The sequence below is a fragment of the Xenopus laevis genome, chromosome 9_10L, assembly GCF_017654675.1.
Source record: "Xenopus laevis strain J_2021 chromosome 9_10L, Xenopus_laevis_v10.1, whole genome shotgun sequence".
Lineage (NCBI taxonomy): Eukaryota > Metazoa > Chordata > Amphibia > Anura > Pipidae > Xenopus > Xenopus laevis.
In genome coordinates, this window is record NC_054387.1 from 108,216,964 (window position 1) to 108,236,607 (window position 19,644).

The window sequence follows — 19,644 nt, forward strand, 5'->3', positions numbered from 1 at the left end:
GTGGGCTCTGTTTAACTGCAATCTGTTGGAAAGGTTCTAGAATCCTATCAAATATTGCATCCGTGTGTTGATGTTGTACTCTACTGTCTTGGCCTACACAGTCCCTCATTCTAATCCAATTGTTGGCCTGAGAGCAGAACCATATCTCAGCCTGGTTGGGCCTAACATGGTGGTGGTGAAATTGGTCAGTTGTTGGGCAACCTCTTTAGGGCTATGGCACACGGTGCTACTTGTCATGGCTACAAAACTCCAGAAAATGACCCTTCCATAGACTGAGAATTGTCTCTGCTAAACACATGCAGTGTCCTAAATGAGAAGCGAACCCCTTATTAAAAAAAAACCCTACCCCCCTATCCTACATAGACCCCCCTCCCTCGCCCCCCCCAGCCTAAGTGTTACCCCAAATGCCTCTAACTTTTTACTTACCCCTCGGTGCAGATTCAGGCATTGGAGTTCACTTGCGCCATCGTCTTCTTTATCGGTCTTCATCGGGTCTTCTGGCGCTTCAGCAATTTTCTTGACTTTCGGGTGCATGACAAAAACCCAAAGACTACTCCAACTGCATATGCGCCGATACGGAACTTCCCGATGAAGACCGAAGAGAAGATGGCTGAAGTGAACTCCGATGCTGTGAATCTGCACTGAGGGGTAAGTAAAAAGTTAGGGCCATTTGGGGGTAACAGCTAGGCTGGGGGGGAGGAGGGAGGGGGGTCTATGTAGGGTAGGGAGGCAGGGTTCTCTTTAATAAGGGGTTTACTTCTCCTTTAACAGAGACAGTTATCGGTGTTGTCTATTTTTTAGCTGGCTACAAGTAGCTCCATGTGTCATTGCTCTTATGTGTATGGCCAGCTCTGATGATCAGAATCTGGGTGACTGACAGACACAGGCCTTAATAGTATATGTCATGATGAGTAGCGTAATATCCCCAGACGTCATCTTGGTGACCTTTATGTATTTTTTTCCTTTTAATTAAAAAAGGTAAAAAAATAAAGATGTCCATTCCAGTTAAAGGAATACCATCAACATGATACAAAATATTTTGCACAGTAAATTCTTTTGCATGTGATCCAATTTTTATAAAGTAACCCTTGACTATTATTATATGTTACTGTATGCATTGTATAATCTGTATGCTTGGTGTATACACCAGACTATTGTACAACGCTCGGTTGGCTAGAGTTTGCAAAAAACGGGCAGGCAATTTTGACTTGGACAGCCCAGTTATTGTTTGGCCTCCAATATGATTTAATTGTATCTTAGTTTGGATCAAATACAAGGTACTGTCTTCTTATTACAGGGAAAAAGGGAACAATACTTACAATTTTGATTTGATTAAAATGGAGTCTATGGGAGATGGCCTTCCCATAATTCAGAGCTTTCTGGATAATAGGTCCCATACCTGTACTATTAAAATAGGAATCAGCTCTCCTCCAGTCAAAAATCCAGATCCCACAATTCCTGGAAGCACGGACTGAAGCCGCTGGTGATGTAGCACCTTCAGAGGGTGGAGATGAATGGTTGCATGGCAGGAGAATGAGGCTGCTGCAGTGACAACTAGCAAATAGGAGCCCTTAAAGGAAAACTATTCCTCACGACCAATGTCTCTATAAAATTATATTGCATAAAACAGCTCATATGTAAAACCCTTCTTCATGTAAATAAATCATTTTCATAATAATATACTTTTTTTTAGTAGTATGTGCCATTGGGTAATCAGAAATAGAAAACTGTAATTTTAAAAAATAAGGGCCACCCCCCTGGGATCCTAGGATTCACAGTGCACACAAACAAACCATACTTGTTAGGTCACTTGACCAATTAACAGACAGAGTTGTGTCTTTTGCTTCAACACTTCTTCCTGTTACAGTTAGAGCTGCAGTATTTCTGGTCAGGTGATCTCTGAGGCAGCACACAGACCATCACAAAATGGTGGTTCAAGGCAAGAGGTGTAAAAGGGCAATATTTGCTTAAACATATATATCAGTTTGGTGTGATTTTCTTAATATGCCACTTAGTTTATATCAAATTATCTGTTGCTTAAGTATTGACTTTCGGGGTATAGTTTTCTTTTAAAGGAGAACTACAGTCTAAAAAATATTATGGCTAAAAATGCCATATTTTATACAATGAACTTATTGCCCAGCCTAAAGTTTCAGCTTCTTAATAGCAGCAATGATCCAGGACTTCAAACTTGTCACAGGGGGTCACCATCTTGGAAAGTGTCTGTGACACTCACATGCTCAGTGGGCTCTGAGCAGCTGTTGAGAAGCTAAGCTTAGGGGTCATTGCAAATTATCAAGTAGAAAACAAGGTTGGCCTGTAATATAAACTGATGCTACAGGACTGATTATTAAATTCTGATGCTAATTGCACTGGTTTCTGTGCTGCCATGTAGTAATTATCTGTATTAATTATTAATCAGCCTTATATTGTGGCATTTATATTCTGTGTACTGTATATTGTGAGTTGGTCCCTAAACTCAGTAAGTGGCAGCAGCACAGAGCATGTGCAGTGAATCAGCAGAAAAGAAGATGGGGAGCTACTGGGGCATCTTTGGAGACACAGATCTTAACTGCCAAAGGGTTGTGGTTGCCTTGGGCTGGTACAGAAGCCCAAAACTTAATGTACATCATTTTTAGTTAGACTTTAGTTCTCCTTAAAGAAGAATTAAAAATGAGTTATTTTTTTGCAGTAGGTAATCTAATGCAGTTGGGCACTCTCGAGGCAGCAGGAGTACCAGGAAGTAGAGTCCTGCACCAGGTCAGGTACCCGCAAAGTGCTCAGGTTCTGGGTAGAAAATCCCTGATTCCCTGACCATGCAGGTAGTCTGTGGTTAACCCAGTTGGGTTCCCAGCAAATGTACAGGACTGGTCCCTCCCACCCTCTCTAGTGTTTTAGGCAATTTTTTTGGTACCTTTCTGGATGAATGGGTGCCAGAGTGACATCATTTCCAATCTATGGTGACATAGGCTAACATTGGGTTCGGTAGCTTTTAGGTGGCGAACTAGGGGGTTGAAGTTCTTTCTTAAAGAGACAGTACTTCGACTATCGAATAGTCGAATGATTTTTAGTTCGAATCCTTCGATTCAAAGTCGTAGTCGAAGGTCGAAGTAGCCCATTTGATGGTCGAATTAGCCAAAAAACCACTTAGAAATTCGAAGTTTTTTTTACTTCGAATCCTTCACTCGAAGTTAATGAATTGGCCCCTTGGTGTCTGCCATATCCCCCTGTGCATATGTATGCACAAGGATTTCTGAAACGGACTGGTTATTTTATGGTTTAACCCATTTCTCCTGAAACCATAGCCAGTCACGTGATACTTTTCTAACCTTGGCACAGGGCTGATTGTGAGTGTTGTGATTTTCAGCAGGTCAGGCCATATTGCTGTTAATTGCACCAGCAGGGTCCCGGCCGAATTTAAATCCTTTGCTTCTCATTAAGATGGAATTCACATGGGTAGCACTAGCAAAACACGGAGTTCCTGAGTAGATTATTTGTAAGAGGCAAATAAAAAGCCATTTAGAAAAATGTTTACATTAGACCTACACCAGTTTCCTTTCTTGCAGCAGAATATCAGATTATGAAGGATCCAAAGCATCATGAACCTAAAATGTATACCAGTGTCACTGTAGAGCTGTATATGCAGCGGACATTGTGATACCTTCCTGCTCGCTGCCAACTTTAAGGTGTTAACAGGCAGTTGGGAACTGGGTGTGTAGAGCAGAGGGTCGGGTACCCGCAGGTTAACCGCAAAAAAAAGCAGGTACCCTGCGGAATTAGGGGAGGATTTTCAGGTGCGGGTATACTCACAGGTCGAGTCTCATCTAAATTTCTTATCTTATGTCATATTGTCTATATTTTACTCCTTTTAAAGTTTTACAAAACTTGTTTCCCGCCCACTTTTGATGACGTCACTTCCAGTTTGCAGCACCATCACTTCCTGTTTGATGGTGGTCGGGGGGTTGTGGATAAGGCAGTTACGGGTCTGGGTCGGGTAGCAGATCAAAGTAGGTAAATATACGGTTCGGGTCGCGGGCTGCGGGTCTTAGATATTGGTTCCGCGCAGGACTGTAGTGTAGAGTGTTATGGAGGGGGCAGGTACCAGTTTCCTCACACACTCCAATTATACAGACAGACTTCAGATTAAATTTATTATAGTGTGGGTGAGTGAGGCACCTTAGGGTGTCAGCTCCACTGGGGCAGGGACTGATGTGAATGATGTATAATCTCTGTAAATCGCAGTGTAGACGTGCTGGTGCTATATAGGGATGCACAGAATCTACTATTTTGGATTCAGCCAAACCCCTGAATCCTTTGGGAAAGATTCCGCCGAATACTGAACCGAAACCTAATTTGCATATTAGGGGTGGGAAGGGTCAAACATCTTTTACTTCTTTGTTTTGTGACAAAAAGTCATGCTTTTTCCCTCCCCTAATTTGCATATAAAGAATAGGATCGGCCGGGCAGAAGGATTCGGCCGAATCCAAATCCTGCTGAAAAAGGCAAAATCCTGGATTTGGTGCATCCCTAGTGCTATATAAACTGCAGTTAATTGTATTATGTCCTTTACCTGTAGCTTCATACAGACAGTGACTATCACATGTAGTGCAGTTCAATTCTATGGCAGATCAGTAAATGTTGAAATGAAACAAAAATTAACAGAAAAAGGATATTGTTTATTACTGTTTCAAATATTACATGCACTCAAAAAAGTAAACTCTTTATTTAAAACATTTCAAATTTTTTTGCAGTATGGAGCAAGCAAAGAAAAGTCACTGAAAAACAAATAGCTGGAAAAGCCTTTACAAAAATACATTGCACAAAGTCCTATTTTTCATCTCTTAAAAATAAATTAGTGTTCTTGGGGGAAAAAAAGCCCCACCCCCTCCCCTTTGTACCACCTCCCAAATCCCATTTACATAGAGCATTTGACTTCTAACATTAGATTCTATACATCTCATCTTATAAGTGGACTCTTGTGCAATATACACAGACTCTATTAAAAAAGCCAGTCAGCGGAATCAGCTCTCTGGTGCTTCAATGCTTTAACCCTTTCTCCTGTTTGCAGAGGTGCTGAATGTTTGGCATCAGACTCAAGTCTTTAAATAGGATAGGACACTAGACTTTAGATGGCCCTCAAAATAATGTAAAATATACTCTTATATGTAAAAAGAAAGACAGCAGAACAGTCGGTAGGAATGAAAAGTATATTTTCCAGGACATGTACCTTCCTGTGTAACAATAATCAATACATGTGATTTATCTGGAGGAGAACAGATTATTAAACAGGCAAAAGGAGTGAACTGCAGAGTCTCCGGATCCATTTACGAATTAATAATCAGGGTGCTCTTCTGAGCACTTTTTGAAGAGCACCCTTTGTCTGGACAGAAGAGCAAGAGCTTTTACTGCAGCAGGAAGAGTCTCCTGATGCTTTGCTGCTCAGTTCTATTGCTTCGGTCACATGTACCAATAGAAAAATAGCATTTCAGCATCATCTTTCCCATGTCCGGGCAGAACAGCAAATGGAGCCCTGGCTAATCATTCATGCTATTGGCAGAATAAAAAATCCTAATACCATGAAATCTAAATTAAAAAATACATTAAGTACTTTGAGCAGTTTACATTCTTATACATTTAGTATGTCCCCCCTTAAAGGAGAAGGAAAGTCTTTGTTATACTTGGGGGTGGCAAAAGTTAAGGCACCTCTAAGTGATCACATTTACTTACCCGACACCGGGGCCAGTGCTCCTATCAGCAGGGATCACTTGAGGGTGCCTAACTTGACCTTCTCCTTTAAGTTGAACTATAAGCATCCACTTGTAATTAAAGTACCATAATGCACAATAGGCATTGAGCATAGAATTTCCTGGGATTGCTTTCATACTGTGGCTTAATGTTTTTTAAACCCTGAGCTCAACCAAAACAGTGTACTGAAGAGAAGTGCGTTTTCTCCCATTTTATGGAAAATTAACCCAAATATCTATTAAAAAAAAAAAAAAAAAAAAAAAAATGAATATGAACAAACTAAAATATCCTAACTCGTTAGTGGCTATTTCATTCTCAGTTTCAGTCATTAAACAGCCATACCAGCTGGACTGCAAAGGCCTAGGCCACAGTATATGCCTGGAGAATCTAGAATCCCAATGACAGATCAGTAAAGCAATAGCTGAGGCCAGTTGATTGGCTAATGGATGATATCGAGAACCAATGGAAAAGGAACGTAAACTGGACTTTCTGCAAAACCGTTTTATAACTAAAAATAGAAGGGGGGAGAAAACAAAAAAACTGAACTTTTGCCTCTTAAAAGCGTATTTTTGTAGCCGTCTTCCGCTAACTGGCCTTTTAATCCTGAGTAATTTACATGCAGCATTTTATGGAGCTTGGAGACAAGTTGTAAAGCATACGGACGACAGCTTAAGTGCATATCAAATAGGTTTGGTTGTGTATCTCTCTCATTGGCAGGTTTTCCTGGTAGTGGCTGAATGAAGACTGACCATGCAACATACACTGCTGCTGCCCAGATTTTAAATATTTTATATATATATATATTTATATTCCAGTGTTCCAGGATTGCATTATTTACAATACAAATTTACATGTTTGATAAACGTTAGGGGTTATTGTACAGGTGTTCCATGTGCCCTGAAGCGATACAGGCAGGTAAAGTCTTGGTGGCCCCAATTAGAAAAGATTCGCAGTTCCACGATCTGAAAAGGTTTCTTATATTCTTCCTAATGGAAAATGGGGGAGGGGGGGTTAAAAACGATTCTTACCACGATGCATTGTCTGAAATAACATTGTAAAGTTTGATTGCATTCAAAAAAAAGTGTGGAATGTACAAGTTGCAGTCAGACAGGAATAGATATATATAGGGCATGTGCTTAAAGGATACCGTCATGGGATTGTTTTTTTTTTTTTTTTTTTTTTTTTCAAAACGCATCAGTTAACAGTGCTGCTCCAGCAGAATTCTGCACAATCTATTTTTCAAAAGAGCAAACAGAACTTTTTTATATTCAATTTTGAAATCTGACATGGGGCTAGGCAGTCAATTTCCCAGCTGCCCCCAGTCATGTGACTTGTGCTCTGATAAATTTCAGTCACTCTTTACTGCAAGTTGTAGTGATATCACCCCCCCCCTTCCCCCCCCAGCAGCCTAAGGGTAAGGGCACACCTGGCGATTCGGGGAGATTTAGTCACCTGGCGACTTATCTCCCCGAACGGCTTCCCCGTCTTCCGCCGGCTATAATGAAAAATGGTCTGTGGCATGGCACACACGGAGCTCCGTATTCCGAAGTTTCTTCATGAGGCAACTTGAGGCGACTTCGGAAAACTAAGCACCGCGTGTGCCATGCTGCAGACGATTTTTCATTATAACCGATGGAAGACAAGGGGAAGCCGTTCAGGGAGATTAGTCGCCCCAAAGAAGAGGCGATTAGTTGCCAGGTGACTAAATCTCCCCAAATCGCCAGGTGTGCCCTTACCCTAACAAAAGAACAATGGGAAGGTAACCAGATAGCAGCTCCCTAACACAAGATAACAGCTGCCTGGTAGATCTTAAAACAGCACTCAATAGTAAAAGCAAAGTCCCACTGAGACTGATTCAGTTATATTGAGTAGGAGAAATAACAGCCTGCCAGAAAGTAGTTCCATCCTAAAGTGCAGGCACAAGTCACATGACTGGGGGCAGCTGGGAAACAGACAATAAGTCAAGCCCCGTGTCAGATTTCAAAATTGAATATAAAAAAAATCTGTTTGCTCTTTTGAGAATTGGATTTCAGTACAGAATTCTGCTGGAGCGGCACTATTAACTGATGTGTTTTGAAAAAAACATGGTTTCCCATGACAAGTATGCCTTTAATAGAATAATTTACCATCATGTGGAATATCTGCAACGGTTCCCCTTCTTGATCATACACAGCACGAACTAAAACTTGCCCATCTTCCTGGTACTCGTCATCCAAGCCCTGCGTGGTACAAAATACAAAAAATGTGAAGTCTAAAGGGGAAACAATAAAGCATCTCAAGCAGAGCATTTGCTAGACTTGATGGCAGTCTGGTGTTTGAGAACACGATCATGGAGGAGATAATACATATGACATAAATGGCATTATAAGTAATAAGTAACGGCAGAATAAGTAAACAGATTTTCCTAAACAGGAGCGGTTTTACAAAACCAAAATAAAAACTGAAAGGATATTAAATAAAAATCACTCACGTAAACAGCAAAATCTTTAGGTGCACTGGTTATGTTTCCTAATGGTGAGAGGGACTTGGGTATGTGCTCAATAGAAAAGGCAGTTGGGTAAATGAGCCTTGATAGGCGGACAACAAGGTATCCTTGGGTTCCCTTAAAGGCCCAACAGTTTCCAGGGTACATATCCGGCTATGAAAAGTAAAGAGATAAATTGTCAACTGCAGACATAAATCTTGACTAAATATATTTTACACAATTAGGAATAAACACACACACAATGGTGCTTAAGGGCTATTCCACACGGGGAGATAGCGACGCGTTTGCGGTCGCGGCGACAAAGCGCCGCGACAGTCGCCGCGACCGGCGCAGGCGACAGTTTTGTATGGGCGCCTATGTAAAAACGCCTGTGCTAACCACACGAGGCGATGCGCTTTTCAACAGTCGCCTGAAAATGCCTCGCCAGGCTTTTTCAGGCGACTGTTGAAAAGCGCATCGCCTCGTGTGGTTAGCACAGGCGTTTTTACATAGGCGCCCATACAAAACTGTCGCCTGCGCCGGTCGCGGCGACTGTCGCGGCGCTTTGTCGCCGCAACCGCAAACGCGTCGCTATCTCCCCGTGTGGACTAGCCCTTATAGTTTGTGAACCCCTTTGAATTTATATCTGAATAAACATGACCTATAACAATCTGTTTTTCACACATGTCCTAAAACTAGCAAATGAGAAGCCAATTAAAGGGGAACTATTGTGAAAAGGATTTAAATTTAATATAAGCTCTTTCACACTGAAATAAGAAGCTTTCTAAATACAATCAATTGAAAATTCTGCATTGTTTCTGAAATAATCGAGTTTATGTTCACTATCCCTCTCTCAGCATCTGTTTCTCTTCTTTCTGTTAGATTCCATATATCTTATAGGGGGGGGGGGGGGGGGCAGGGCGCTTCCTTTCCTAACAGATGTATTAGAGCTCACTGAAATAACTGATTCCAGTACAAACAAAATCTAACAAATTAACTGACTTTTGCACAAATTCTGCATGTAGAGAGACATGATGTCTGGTGAATTTAATAGAGTGAGCTCTAATACATCTTCTAGGCAAAAGGAGCTCCCCTATAAGATATATTGGAGCCGGTCCATAATGGAATGAATAAGGGAGCACAAGTCAGCAATAAGTACTAAGAAAATTGAACAAGCTGTAGCGTCCCATTATGTAGAAATGTGCCATGGGATACAACAACTTAAATATCAAATTGTAGACCATGTTCCTAAAATACGCAGAGGTGATCGCACAAAAATACTATTGAGAAAGGAAGCTATGTGGATTAGGAAACTAGAGACCTTCACTCCCCATGGGTTAAATAGGGAATATATATATAAAATTGTAGAAAGGACCAGCACTCCGTTTTCCATAAAACACTGTGAGTTTTGAATATTTTATATACCTAAACTTGACCAAGCACCCGGCAAAAACTACATGTGAAGGAGTGCGGGTATCATCTACGATTTTGCTATCTATATATATCTCTATATATATCTATCTATCTATCTATCTATCTATAAAAATTTAATTTTAAGGAAAATTAGAGAATCAGCTAGAAATGTTGTACATTATGTTTTGGGTTTCTGTACCAGCCCAAGGCAACCGCAGCCCTTTAGCAGTAATCTAAAAAAACACATCATGCTTTAGGTCATATTTATGCAGAAATATTGAGAACTCAAAGGGGTTCACAAACTTTCAAGCACCAAAAACGGAGCTAAAAAGCAGGGTAAAATTCTGAAACTCAAAACATCTAAAGGCTTGGAATATTACTCACCTGTATAACCACTCTAGGGGACTGTGAAAAATACCACAAAGGAATTCCAAACAAGCTCATTAAAGCGGTCTTTGTCCCATAGGTTTCAGAACAACGAGTTCCAAGGATACTGCCGCCTTTGAAAGGAAAACACAATCTCAGCACCAACGATAAATAAAACTGCTACTGTCATGCTGATAAGTCTCTCTTCCTTTACTCATCCATACAAGCAACTAACATAATAAATATAAAAAGTGAAGGTGAACTTCTCTTTGAAACCAGTCATTCCAGTGTTTTCTTGGCAGGATGCAGCCATGCTTAGTTTTAGAAAAGCCTATTCAGGCCAAACTTCATGAAAGGAACATTGGCCGGAACCCCATCTGGGCCCCCCTATGATTCCCCCCACCCCCAGTTTGTGAAAAGCTCATAATGATAAACAAATGTGTCAGAACAAAAGCACAACAAAATGTTGTCTTCTTGGAACAAAAGAGGCTCCAGCAGCTCAGCTGCTCAAACTAAGAATTACATTTAAACCATTGGCCTATTTCAGTTATGTATCTTTAGTAGAACTCCTTGCACGGGGCAGTTATTCTACATTCTTAGGCACAACAACTATTACCTGCCTCCCATTCATCTGAACAGGAAATGTGCTGCATATGACAGACACTACTCCAAGTAGGGACATACAGCTCAAAATGCTCGCAATTATATTATATAGCAATATATGATTATACAGACCAAGTGGATTCCAGTTATTAATATTAGTCTGGTAACAGCCTGCTCCAGGCTGCTGGCAAGCAACATCTATGCAAAGCAATGAAGACTTTTACAAATGCTGTATACAAATATATATTGCGTGCAAAATCCTTTAAATATAAGAATACCCCCCTTCCCTGTTGTTGAACTATTTTAAAACTTACCTCCAGATTCCAAAGCAAAGTCTGCCATGCCAGTGCGATCTTGGGAGTAGAGTCTCAAAGCATTAGTTATCATTAATTGAGTTTCCTGCAGGTACACAACAGAACACACGTATCAAAATGATTTATATCTGCAGCTTGCATACCTTGCACAGACTAAACTTCTACGTGTCCTACTTGCCCTGTCTGACTGTAGTTAAATCACACAGCCGACATTTATGCTTATTTCATTTTGTTTTTGTTGCTCTGTAGGAGCAGGTGTAGTTGAATAGGACGAGATTGACTTCAATTGCACTTGCCTTGGGTTGGCAACAACCAGCAGTCAGGCACAGGATGATGCGGTTCAGAAAGGGGGTTTATACAGGGGCCCTTTAATGTTATAAAACTAGGGATGCATCGAATCCACTATTTTGGATTTAGCCGAACCCCCGAATCATTTGCAAAAGATTCGGCCAAATACCGAACCGAATCCAAGGGGAAAACATTTGGTACTTCCTTGTTTTCTGACAAAAAGTCACACAATTTCCCTCCCCGCCCCTAATTTGCATTTGCAAATTCGGATTCGGTTCAGCCGGCAGAAGGATTCGGCCAAATCCAAATCCTGCTGAAAAAGGCAGAATCCTGAACTGAATCCTGGATTCAGTGCATCACTATATAAAACACAATTTCTTCTCTAAACCAAAACTCAAAGCATCGTGTTACATTTACCTCTTTAGAAATGCCATCTATTGCCCCAGTGACTGCAGTTTCCACCACTTTTGTAGAAGGGATCTGCTTTGTGAGGGAGACGTGGTAAGAAATGTTTTGGAGAATTTTCAGCTCCAATTCCTGCAGCCTGCTATTGAAATCTCCTTTATTCACATAATTTGCAGACAGCCATTGCAGTAAGGATTCTGGAATATTTTCCTGGTTGGCAAACATCATTTGGACCGACTCTTTTACTCTTGCATCCACCTGTTAATTGAAATGAAAAAAAAAAAAAACATGCAAATTACACACATCAATCATAATAAGATTAACATGTGAAGACTATGTCAGCAACAAGAGAAGGGTGCAACAAACTCAATTACCTAAACACAGTTTAAAGAAATGCAGCGATTCTTTTGACAGAGGACTCAGAGCAGCACTACTTGAGGGTTTACTGGTATATTTAGATGGACCTTTCCGATAAGGCTTACTTAGTTTTAACCTTTCCTTCTCCTTTAAAGGACATCTACAATGCTTTTGTTTTACCACATGAGCATTTGTATCTAATTTGATACATTTAACAATAACGCATCAGTTAAGCATGTGTGTGCAATAATATCTACATATTCAAAAGTACACAAACATTTCCAAAACAAGGCAGGCTAGAGGCCTCATCTCTAAAAGAAATGGCAGTTTAGGGGAACGGCAAAGGTCGAGGCAAATTGTGGAAGACCAAGAGAGAACTGCTCAAAGAGCCTCATAGTACTGCAAAGAGCCAGGGGCAGGCATGAATGTATAAATAAGTGACAGCCTTCAGATGGTGGGTCCAAAGTCTGCTGAAATTGCAATACTTCAGCGTGAACCCACCCAACCTGCAGTTTCAGGCTAACCCACACAACACTACTGAACAGATGAAGCAAAAACGTTAATTCTTTGGCCACAATCACCAAAGGTTTTGAGGACAAACAAAACACTTTGCCAACTTTTAAACATATGGTTGGATATACTGTAGGATGATGGATAGAGCTTATATTATCTTGTTATACCTTTTGGAGAAGGCAGTCTGGGAGGTCACAGCTGGTCTGTGCAGTCTGGCTATTTAGGAAAGCAGCTTTGTAGTTTTCAAACTCTTCTTCTAGACTCTTAATCCGACTTCTGAGAAGACTCTGATCATGAATTTCACCTCCGCTGAAACAAAATCCAATCAAATACTGAGCAACAATATAATTCATACAATTTTATTAACTGAACATCCTAGAGGTGTCACATTCGTCCTGTGTTTGTCATAACCTATACTACCTGCATCCAGGCTGGAATAGGATCATGTTTGAGAAGAGAGGCACAGAAAGAAGAATATGTTTGTGCTTTATAAATGTGTGCTAATAACCAAAGGCTACAAAAAGGGACTCTAAATGATTTAATAATTTGGGGAATCCTACCAGAATTAGCTGATTAATATCCTAGTACATTTATTTTTTTCAGCACTGCTTGTGTTTTAATCAGCTAATTCCGGGAAACAAATAAAATTACACGTTGTATTTGAAAATAATAGATATTTTTAAAGATACCATTTACATGTCAGGAAATGTCCAAACGCTGCTTTGCATCAAGGATCATGCCAAATGCAACATAATATGCAGGACTCCATTCAATGATGGCAGCTATCTATAGTGCAGGTTTATCAATATCCCTTGCTAGCACGAAACTAAGCAAAAAGTGAAGGTACAAGCAAATACCACACATAGGATAATGCAGTATGGGACCTGTTATCCAGAATGCTCAGGACCTGGGGTTTTCTGGATAATGGATCTTACTGTAATATGGATCTTCATACCTTTAGGGCTCTCACACATGAGCGTTTTTACCTGCGCTCCCCTGCGTTCCGTTTTTCGGCGTTCAGCCGCAGGGGAGCGCAGGAATAGAAGCATTTAATTATTTCAAATGGGGCTGTACTCACACAGGCGCATGTAGGCGCCGAACGCAGGTTGAGACGCAACATGCTGCATTTTTCCTGCGTTCGACGCCTACATGCGCCTGTGTGAGTACAGCCCCATTTGAAATAATTAAATGCGTCTATTCCTGCGCTCCCCTGCGGCTGAACGCCGAAAAACGGAACGCAGGGGAGCGCAGGTAAAAACACTCATGTGTAAGAGCCCTTAGTCTACTAGAAAATCAATTAAACAGGAAATAACCACAATTTGCTGGTTTTGCTTCCAATAATGATTAATTATATCTTAGTTGGGATCAAGTACAAGGTACATTTTTATTATTACAGAGAAAAAGGGAAATCATTTTTTAAAATTTGGGTTATTTGGATAAAATGGAATATATGGGAGATGGCCTTTCTGTAATTCAGAACTTTCTAGAGAACGGGTTTCTGGATAACAGATACCATACCTGTATTTATAACTTTGCAGGGAATAAAAAAAAGATACACCACCAGTCAGGAATGGATCATTGCCCTTATACAAGAACAATTAACTGGATTGTCTGCACACATGCTTGTGAGAACCAGACATAAGGTGGGAGACAAAAAGTGCATTATCGTTGGTTGATGTTTTATTCCCAGTGAAGTGTGGTAAGTAAAAGACTATGTGGGGTATTTGGCTTATATATATCAAGCGTTTTATATTTCTTAAACAATACTGTGCATATTTAAAACAGACCACTTATGTCAGGAAAAAAAAAATCTTTAATGCAAAAATCAAGGTGTGTGAAAAGGCAGATTACCAAGAGTGACACATTAACATTTCTTTTTATACCTGGCTCTGGACTCTGCTAATTTTCTATCTTCCTCTATAGCCTGAGGAGAAAAAAAAAAATATACATTAATACTCTAAAAATAAATTCTATAAATGGAATGCTGTTCTAGCTTTAGCAGCCCTTATATCCCCGCAGGACTATCTAGAAACAGCAGCCACATACCTGTGATAGCTTTTCAAACAGTGCCTCCAAATGCACGATACGTGCTTCATGATTGTTGATTGTGCTAGATGAAGTATCCTAAAAATAAACAGGGGAAGGTTATTCATGCTATTAATGGCTTCTGCTATTTCAAAATGACCTACATCTTTGCAAAATAAAACCAAACTTATTGTGTTGCGAGTAAAACAGCTTAGCCAGCACTTGACTTATTTTAGCCCTCAAGGAAGGTCAGTCCAGAGTAAAGACCAACAACCTGTGCTTTTTTTTTTTTTTTTTTCAGGGAATATCAAATCTGCAGCTTTGTACGTCATTCAGATGATCAAGCTAGGCAGTTCCAACAGATTTAATATGCAGACAGATCAACAGCACTGGTCTTTGCACAAAGCTCAGGCTATACAAATCTTACGGTACTAAGATCCAAGAGTGCAATTTTGTGCCCCATAGAACAAAAGCACTTTTGCCCATGTGGTTATGAGGTAATAAATGAGGTCTTTAAAACTATGGGTAAAACATGTTTTTATATAAAACATTAAAGTTGTAATACATAATTCAGCAGGTTCATTATGCCGGTCTCCAAAAACTCAACAACACAGATCTTTTGCCTGTGGCTGTCTAGCTGTCGCGTACCTATAATAAGATTACCAGATGATGTTAACAATTGGAGATGCCTCTAGAAGAGAGCTAGAAAGGCTGCACGTATTGTATTGAATTTAACTGCAACTGTCTCGTTTTCAGTACAGCACCTTTTATTAGAAACATTCCTGATTTTTCAAATGTTCTGGTAACTTTAGCCCAAGCATGCCTGCGTTAATAATAGAAGGGCAACTGAGAAAACACTAAATGTAATTAGGATATATGGAGACAGAGTAAGCATAGCATGTTCCTGTTTTTTTCTTAATAATTTATTAAGTCTTCTATGCAAAACCATATAACTCAGAACATAAAGTAGATTTAGGCATAGCAAAACGTTGTGAGTATTCTCCAAAAGTATAGACCAAAATTATAAATAAAATCGATCTAAAATTTATTAGGACATACAGATGACCACCTAACGCGTTTCGTGCCTACTGGGGCACTTACTCATAGGCTGTGAGCAAGAGTAAGTGCCCCAGTAGGCAAGAAACTCGTTAGGTGGTCATCTGTATTTTAATTTTGGTGTTTACTTTTGGGGAAAACTCACAACCTTTTTTGCACCCATGGACTGGGTGTATTTTTCTCCTTTCTTTAAATTGTTTTGGACATTTTTTCTTTTTTGATTTATAATGGTACAGTTACTGTCATAGTGCACCAATTTCTTTAATGTCTGATATAGATTTAGGCATGACAAGCCCACACATCTTTAACGCCAAGGTCATGCGCTCCATGTCAGTGTAGCACATAAACTAATTGATCCTGTTACACTTTTACAAGTTAAGTAGATGGGAACTTTGAAAAGATATAGACATTAAAGATATATATACCACCAATGAGGGTTCCTTCTTTTCAACAGTGTGTTTAGCAAAATGTTGCTCGAATATGTTTGTAATCATCGATGACAAATGGCTTTCGTCGTTCATCTTTTGAACTTGCTCTTGAATCTTCAGGACCAAAAGATTCATTTTTTTATAGTCTTCCATATGGTCACTGTGCTTACGACCGATTAATCCAAACTGCTTTTCCAACGCTTTTACTCGGTCAGTATCGTACAGCAAGCCCTCCTCCTGAAATGAATGCAGACATACAGACAAAATATAATTGCAATGCACTTGTATGGTGACGCTACAGTATTATGGAGATTGACTTGCTAAGCATTGATGTATTACTGACTCAACTAACAAACGAATTAGCAGTTAAACACAGTACTGGTTATGTTATAAAAAATAATTGATACTCAACTACTTTTGGCAAAAGGGTAAACTGGGACGTAAGAAACTATTCTTATTGTGCTGTACCTTGAAGCCTGGGCTAGGTTTAGTGATTTCTGGAGAAGGCTTGAGGCTGGCAGCTGTTTCTTCAGAGGTATCAGATGGAAATAATCTTAAACCACTGAATGCAGGAAGCAGTGTATAATCTGAACTCCATAAGTAAAGACCTAAAATAAAAAAATTGAATTGCATTTATTTAAAAGCAGCAGCGAGGGGACAATAAAATCAGAAAGAAACAGTACCAGTTGGACTTTGGAGAGGCCAGTGCACAGTAAAAGGTTTTAATCTTTTAAAGGTATGGGAGAGCAGAACATTTCTGGTTTCACATGGTGGTGTTCAAATCCTCCAATTAATAGTATAGGATATAGGACGGGCCCTAAACACAATATTTTTGCACGGGGAAAAAAACATTTCACATATGGTCAGTTGGATGGATGTGGTAGCACTGAATCTGTAGGGTTTTTTTTTTTTTTTTTAAATCTACACACAGATGTGGTCTTCCATCTGACATGAGTCAAAATTGCCCAATATTTTCCGCCAAGCAGCCCTGTTGGCTGGTACCAAACAAGAGCCAATAAGCTTAGTCTGTGTATGTAGGGAAAAATTTCCTGCAATGATGCAAAAGTAACTAAATATTGAAATCACCATCTGATTCTTGCCTTAAATGTGTAGTACATCTTTAAATAACATCCAAGCAGACAGTCTGCAAGTCCCGCCCCCCTTTTAGCTTTTTGTTTAGCAGCTTTGGAATTTAAATGGCTGTCTGGTTGCTAGGGTCTAATTTATCCTAGCAACTATGCAACTGTTTGAGTGAAACATTGGAATATGAGCAGGAACAGGAGAGGGTCTGAATAGCAAGATTAAAAATGTATATTAACCATATTTAAGAGTGATAGTTTTTGGGCTGCTGTGGTCAGTGACCCCCATTTGGAAGCTTAAAATAGGTAGAAGGTGGTAAATAGTAATAACTGAAAAGTTGCTAAGAATAGGACAATACATAACATACTAAAAGTTACCTCAAATGTGAATTACCTCTTTAATGTACATATATTTTAAATAAACTTACCCAGCAAAAGCAGCAAGGGCAAAAGCAGAAGTAACAATTTAGACAGCTTTGAAAGGCATCTAGAGCAAATAGAAAAGAAAATTATAAAGAATCCTGTATATGACATATAGTATGAATACAAAGTATGTGTGTAACCCTGAATTTTGCCACACTGTACAAATACATTTCCTTGTGTCGAATAAAGAAGTGATGTACGAACCAAGAATATATGTAATATGGATAATCTTTGCTGAAACTACCAGTGCAAAAGTTGCCCTTATTTAGTAAAACAGTCTCCTAAAGAAAAATCTTTTTTTTTTTTGAGGGTGAAATATAGCATCATGTGTAAATAAAAAGTTGTTGCATTCAGCTATCCAGAGCAGTAAAGACACATGTCTTGAGATTCAGTGTGGCTGAAAAATCTGGGAGGACCTGGGATTTTCCGGATAATGGATCTTTTTGTAATTTGAATCTTCATACATTAAGTAAACCCAATAGTCTTGTTTTGCTTCCAATAATGATTAATTATATGCAATATGAATCTTGGGGTGCTGGTACTATAAAAAACAGTCCTGCTACATTAGACACACAAGATCCTGTGTTGAACGATACTGACAACACACACATGCTATTAGACTTTACCCAATGCTGGGACTATACCACAAACATGAATCGGTTGTATTACTTTAAATAGAATACTTATTGCATACTGACCTGGTAAGGATAAAAACATTTACTAAAGAAACCAGAGTGGCAAGTTGATACCATCCAGTTCCCAGCCACCAAAGCAAGCTGGAGGCTGCTCTACCTGCAAGAGTAAGGGAAAGATTAGACAAGTTGCATATGCTTTTTAAACAAAGAAGATTGCACAAAGCAATACAATTACAGCCTTACATGCAGAAGACTGGGAGAAACACATGGAGCTTGGCTCTATTAGTTGCAATGAAATCAAGGCCATGCAGATTAATGGGCACACAAACACTGGATACTTGATCCAAAGGAGATCCCATTTATATCCATTAAACAAAGTAGCTGCCAAACCAAATAATTGTACAGACAATGATTATCCACTGACAGACTGCAATAGACATCTAAATAACAAATGCAAGCACTGGAAAAGAAGCAAGGTATTAAAGCGCAAGAACGAAATTAACCTGTGCCGGGAAAGTGCACCAGAACAGCCTCGAGAGCTGATAGCAATGTGCAAAATCAAAATAATAACCTGGTGATACAATGGCCAACCAAAGAAACGACAACATCTTCCGGGATACAAACCATCCTGCAGCTCCAACACTGCGCACTGCTTGTAGTAATAAATAGCCTAAAACACAGGTGAGAGGCAGGTTTACTGGTCATTTAGTTACACAGGATGGAGAAGAATCAGCTACACAGTAGAGAAATCAGAGACAGACCAGGGGGAAAATGCACAAATTAAAGCATTACATTACATTTGTGCAGTGTCACTGTTCATGTCTGGTGGTAATGTAGTACTATAGAAAAGGGATATTATTCTAATCACCAGTATCTGCATTCAGGCTGATGTTATCAAAAAGAAAAGAGGAGGGTGCATTTCGCTTTGGTCTCCCCGAGCTTCATCAAAGGAGTCAGGCGCATATTTTAGTTTTGGTTAGGCAGGGCGTCGGAACTCATGCATATAATTGGGCAATAAGGGTTTCTTCTTCTCAGGTGCAATATCTTGGGGTGGTGCGGAATGATTTGGGATTCGGGCTATTAGTTAGAGCAGTGATCCCCAACCAGTAGCTCGTGAGCAACATGTTGCTCTCCGACCCCTTGGATGTTGCTCCCAGTGGCCTCAAAGCAGGAGCTTGTGTTTGAATTCCAGGCTTGGAGGCAAGTTCTGGCTTGCACTGCCAAACAGAGCCTCAGTGTAGGTTGAGAATCCACATAGAGGCTAGCAAATGGCCAATCACAGCCCTTATTTGACACCCAAAGAAGATTTTTCTTGCTAGTGTTGCTCCCCAACTCCTTTTACTGCTGAATGTTGCTCATGGGTTCAAAAAGGTTGGGGATCCCTGAGTTAGAGGAATCCAGTATACTATTATACACTACCGGTGGAATAATAATCTACAGGGGTGTGGAAAAGTGAGGGATCCGGGCGATCAGTAAAAAAGCTGGATAGACTCCAGAAAGACACTACCATTAGATGCCTAGAAACTTCAG

General features: G+C 39.9%; 1 protein-coding gene across 21 annotated transcripts in view; it reads right to left on the reverse strand.

The window, feature by feature from the left end:
• Window positions 1–4,655: 4,655 nt before the first annotated feature.
• Window positions 4,656–19,644, reverse strand: part of sun1.L (Sad1 and UNC84 domain containing 1 L homeolog) — a 49,509-nt gene continuing 34,520 nt past the window's right edge. For 14 of the 21 annotated variants that reach the window (XM_018236398.2, XM_018236392.2, XM_018236393.2 and 11 more), the window contains 14 exons: window positions 18,686–18,784; window positions 18,178–18,271; window positions 17,485–17,543; window positions 16,446–16,585; window positions 15,975–16,214; window positions 14,515–14,592; window positions 14,352–14,392; window positions 12,636–12,777; window positions 11,611–11,856; window positions 10,906–10,990; window positions 10,007–10,122; window positions 8,216–8,383; window positions 7,872–7,964; window positions 4,656–6,731 (listed from right to left, as the gene is read on the reverse strand). In XM_018236398.2, the coding sequence (XP_018091887.1) occupies window positions 6,618–6,731; window positions 7,872–7,964; window positions 8,216–8,383; window positions 10,007–10,122; window positions 10,906–10,990; window positions 11,611–11,856; window positions 12,636–12,777; window positions 14,352–14,392; window positions 14,515–14,592; window positions 15,975–16,214; window positions 16,446–16,585; window positions 17,485–17,543; window positions 18,178–18,271; window positions 18,686–18,784 (1,715 nt within the window). In that variant the 3' untranslated portion in view covers window positions 4,656–6,617. The remainder of the gene's footprint in view (window positions 6,732–7,871; window positions 7,965–8,215; window positions 8,384–10,006; window positions 10,123–10,905; window positions 10,991–11,610; window positions 11,857–12,635; window positions 12,778–14,351; window positions 14,393–14,514; window positions 14,593–15,974; window positions 16,215–16,445; window positions 16,586–17,484; window positions 17,544–18,177; window positions 18,272–18,685; window positions 18,785–19,644) is intronic. The other 7 variants (XM_018236404.2, XM_018236395.2, XM_041577071.1 and 4 more) reach the window with 1 other exon arrangement.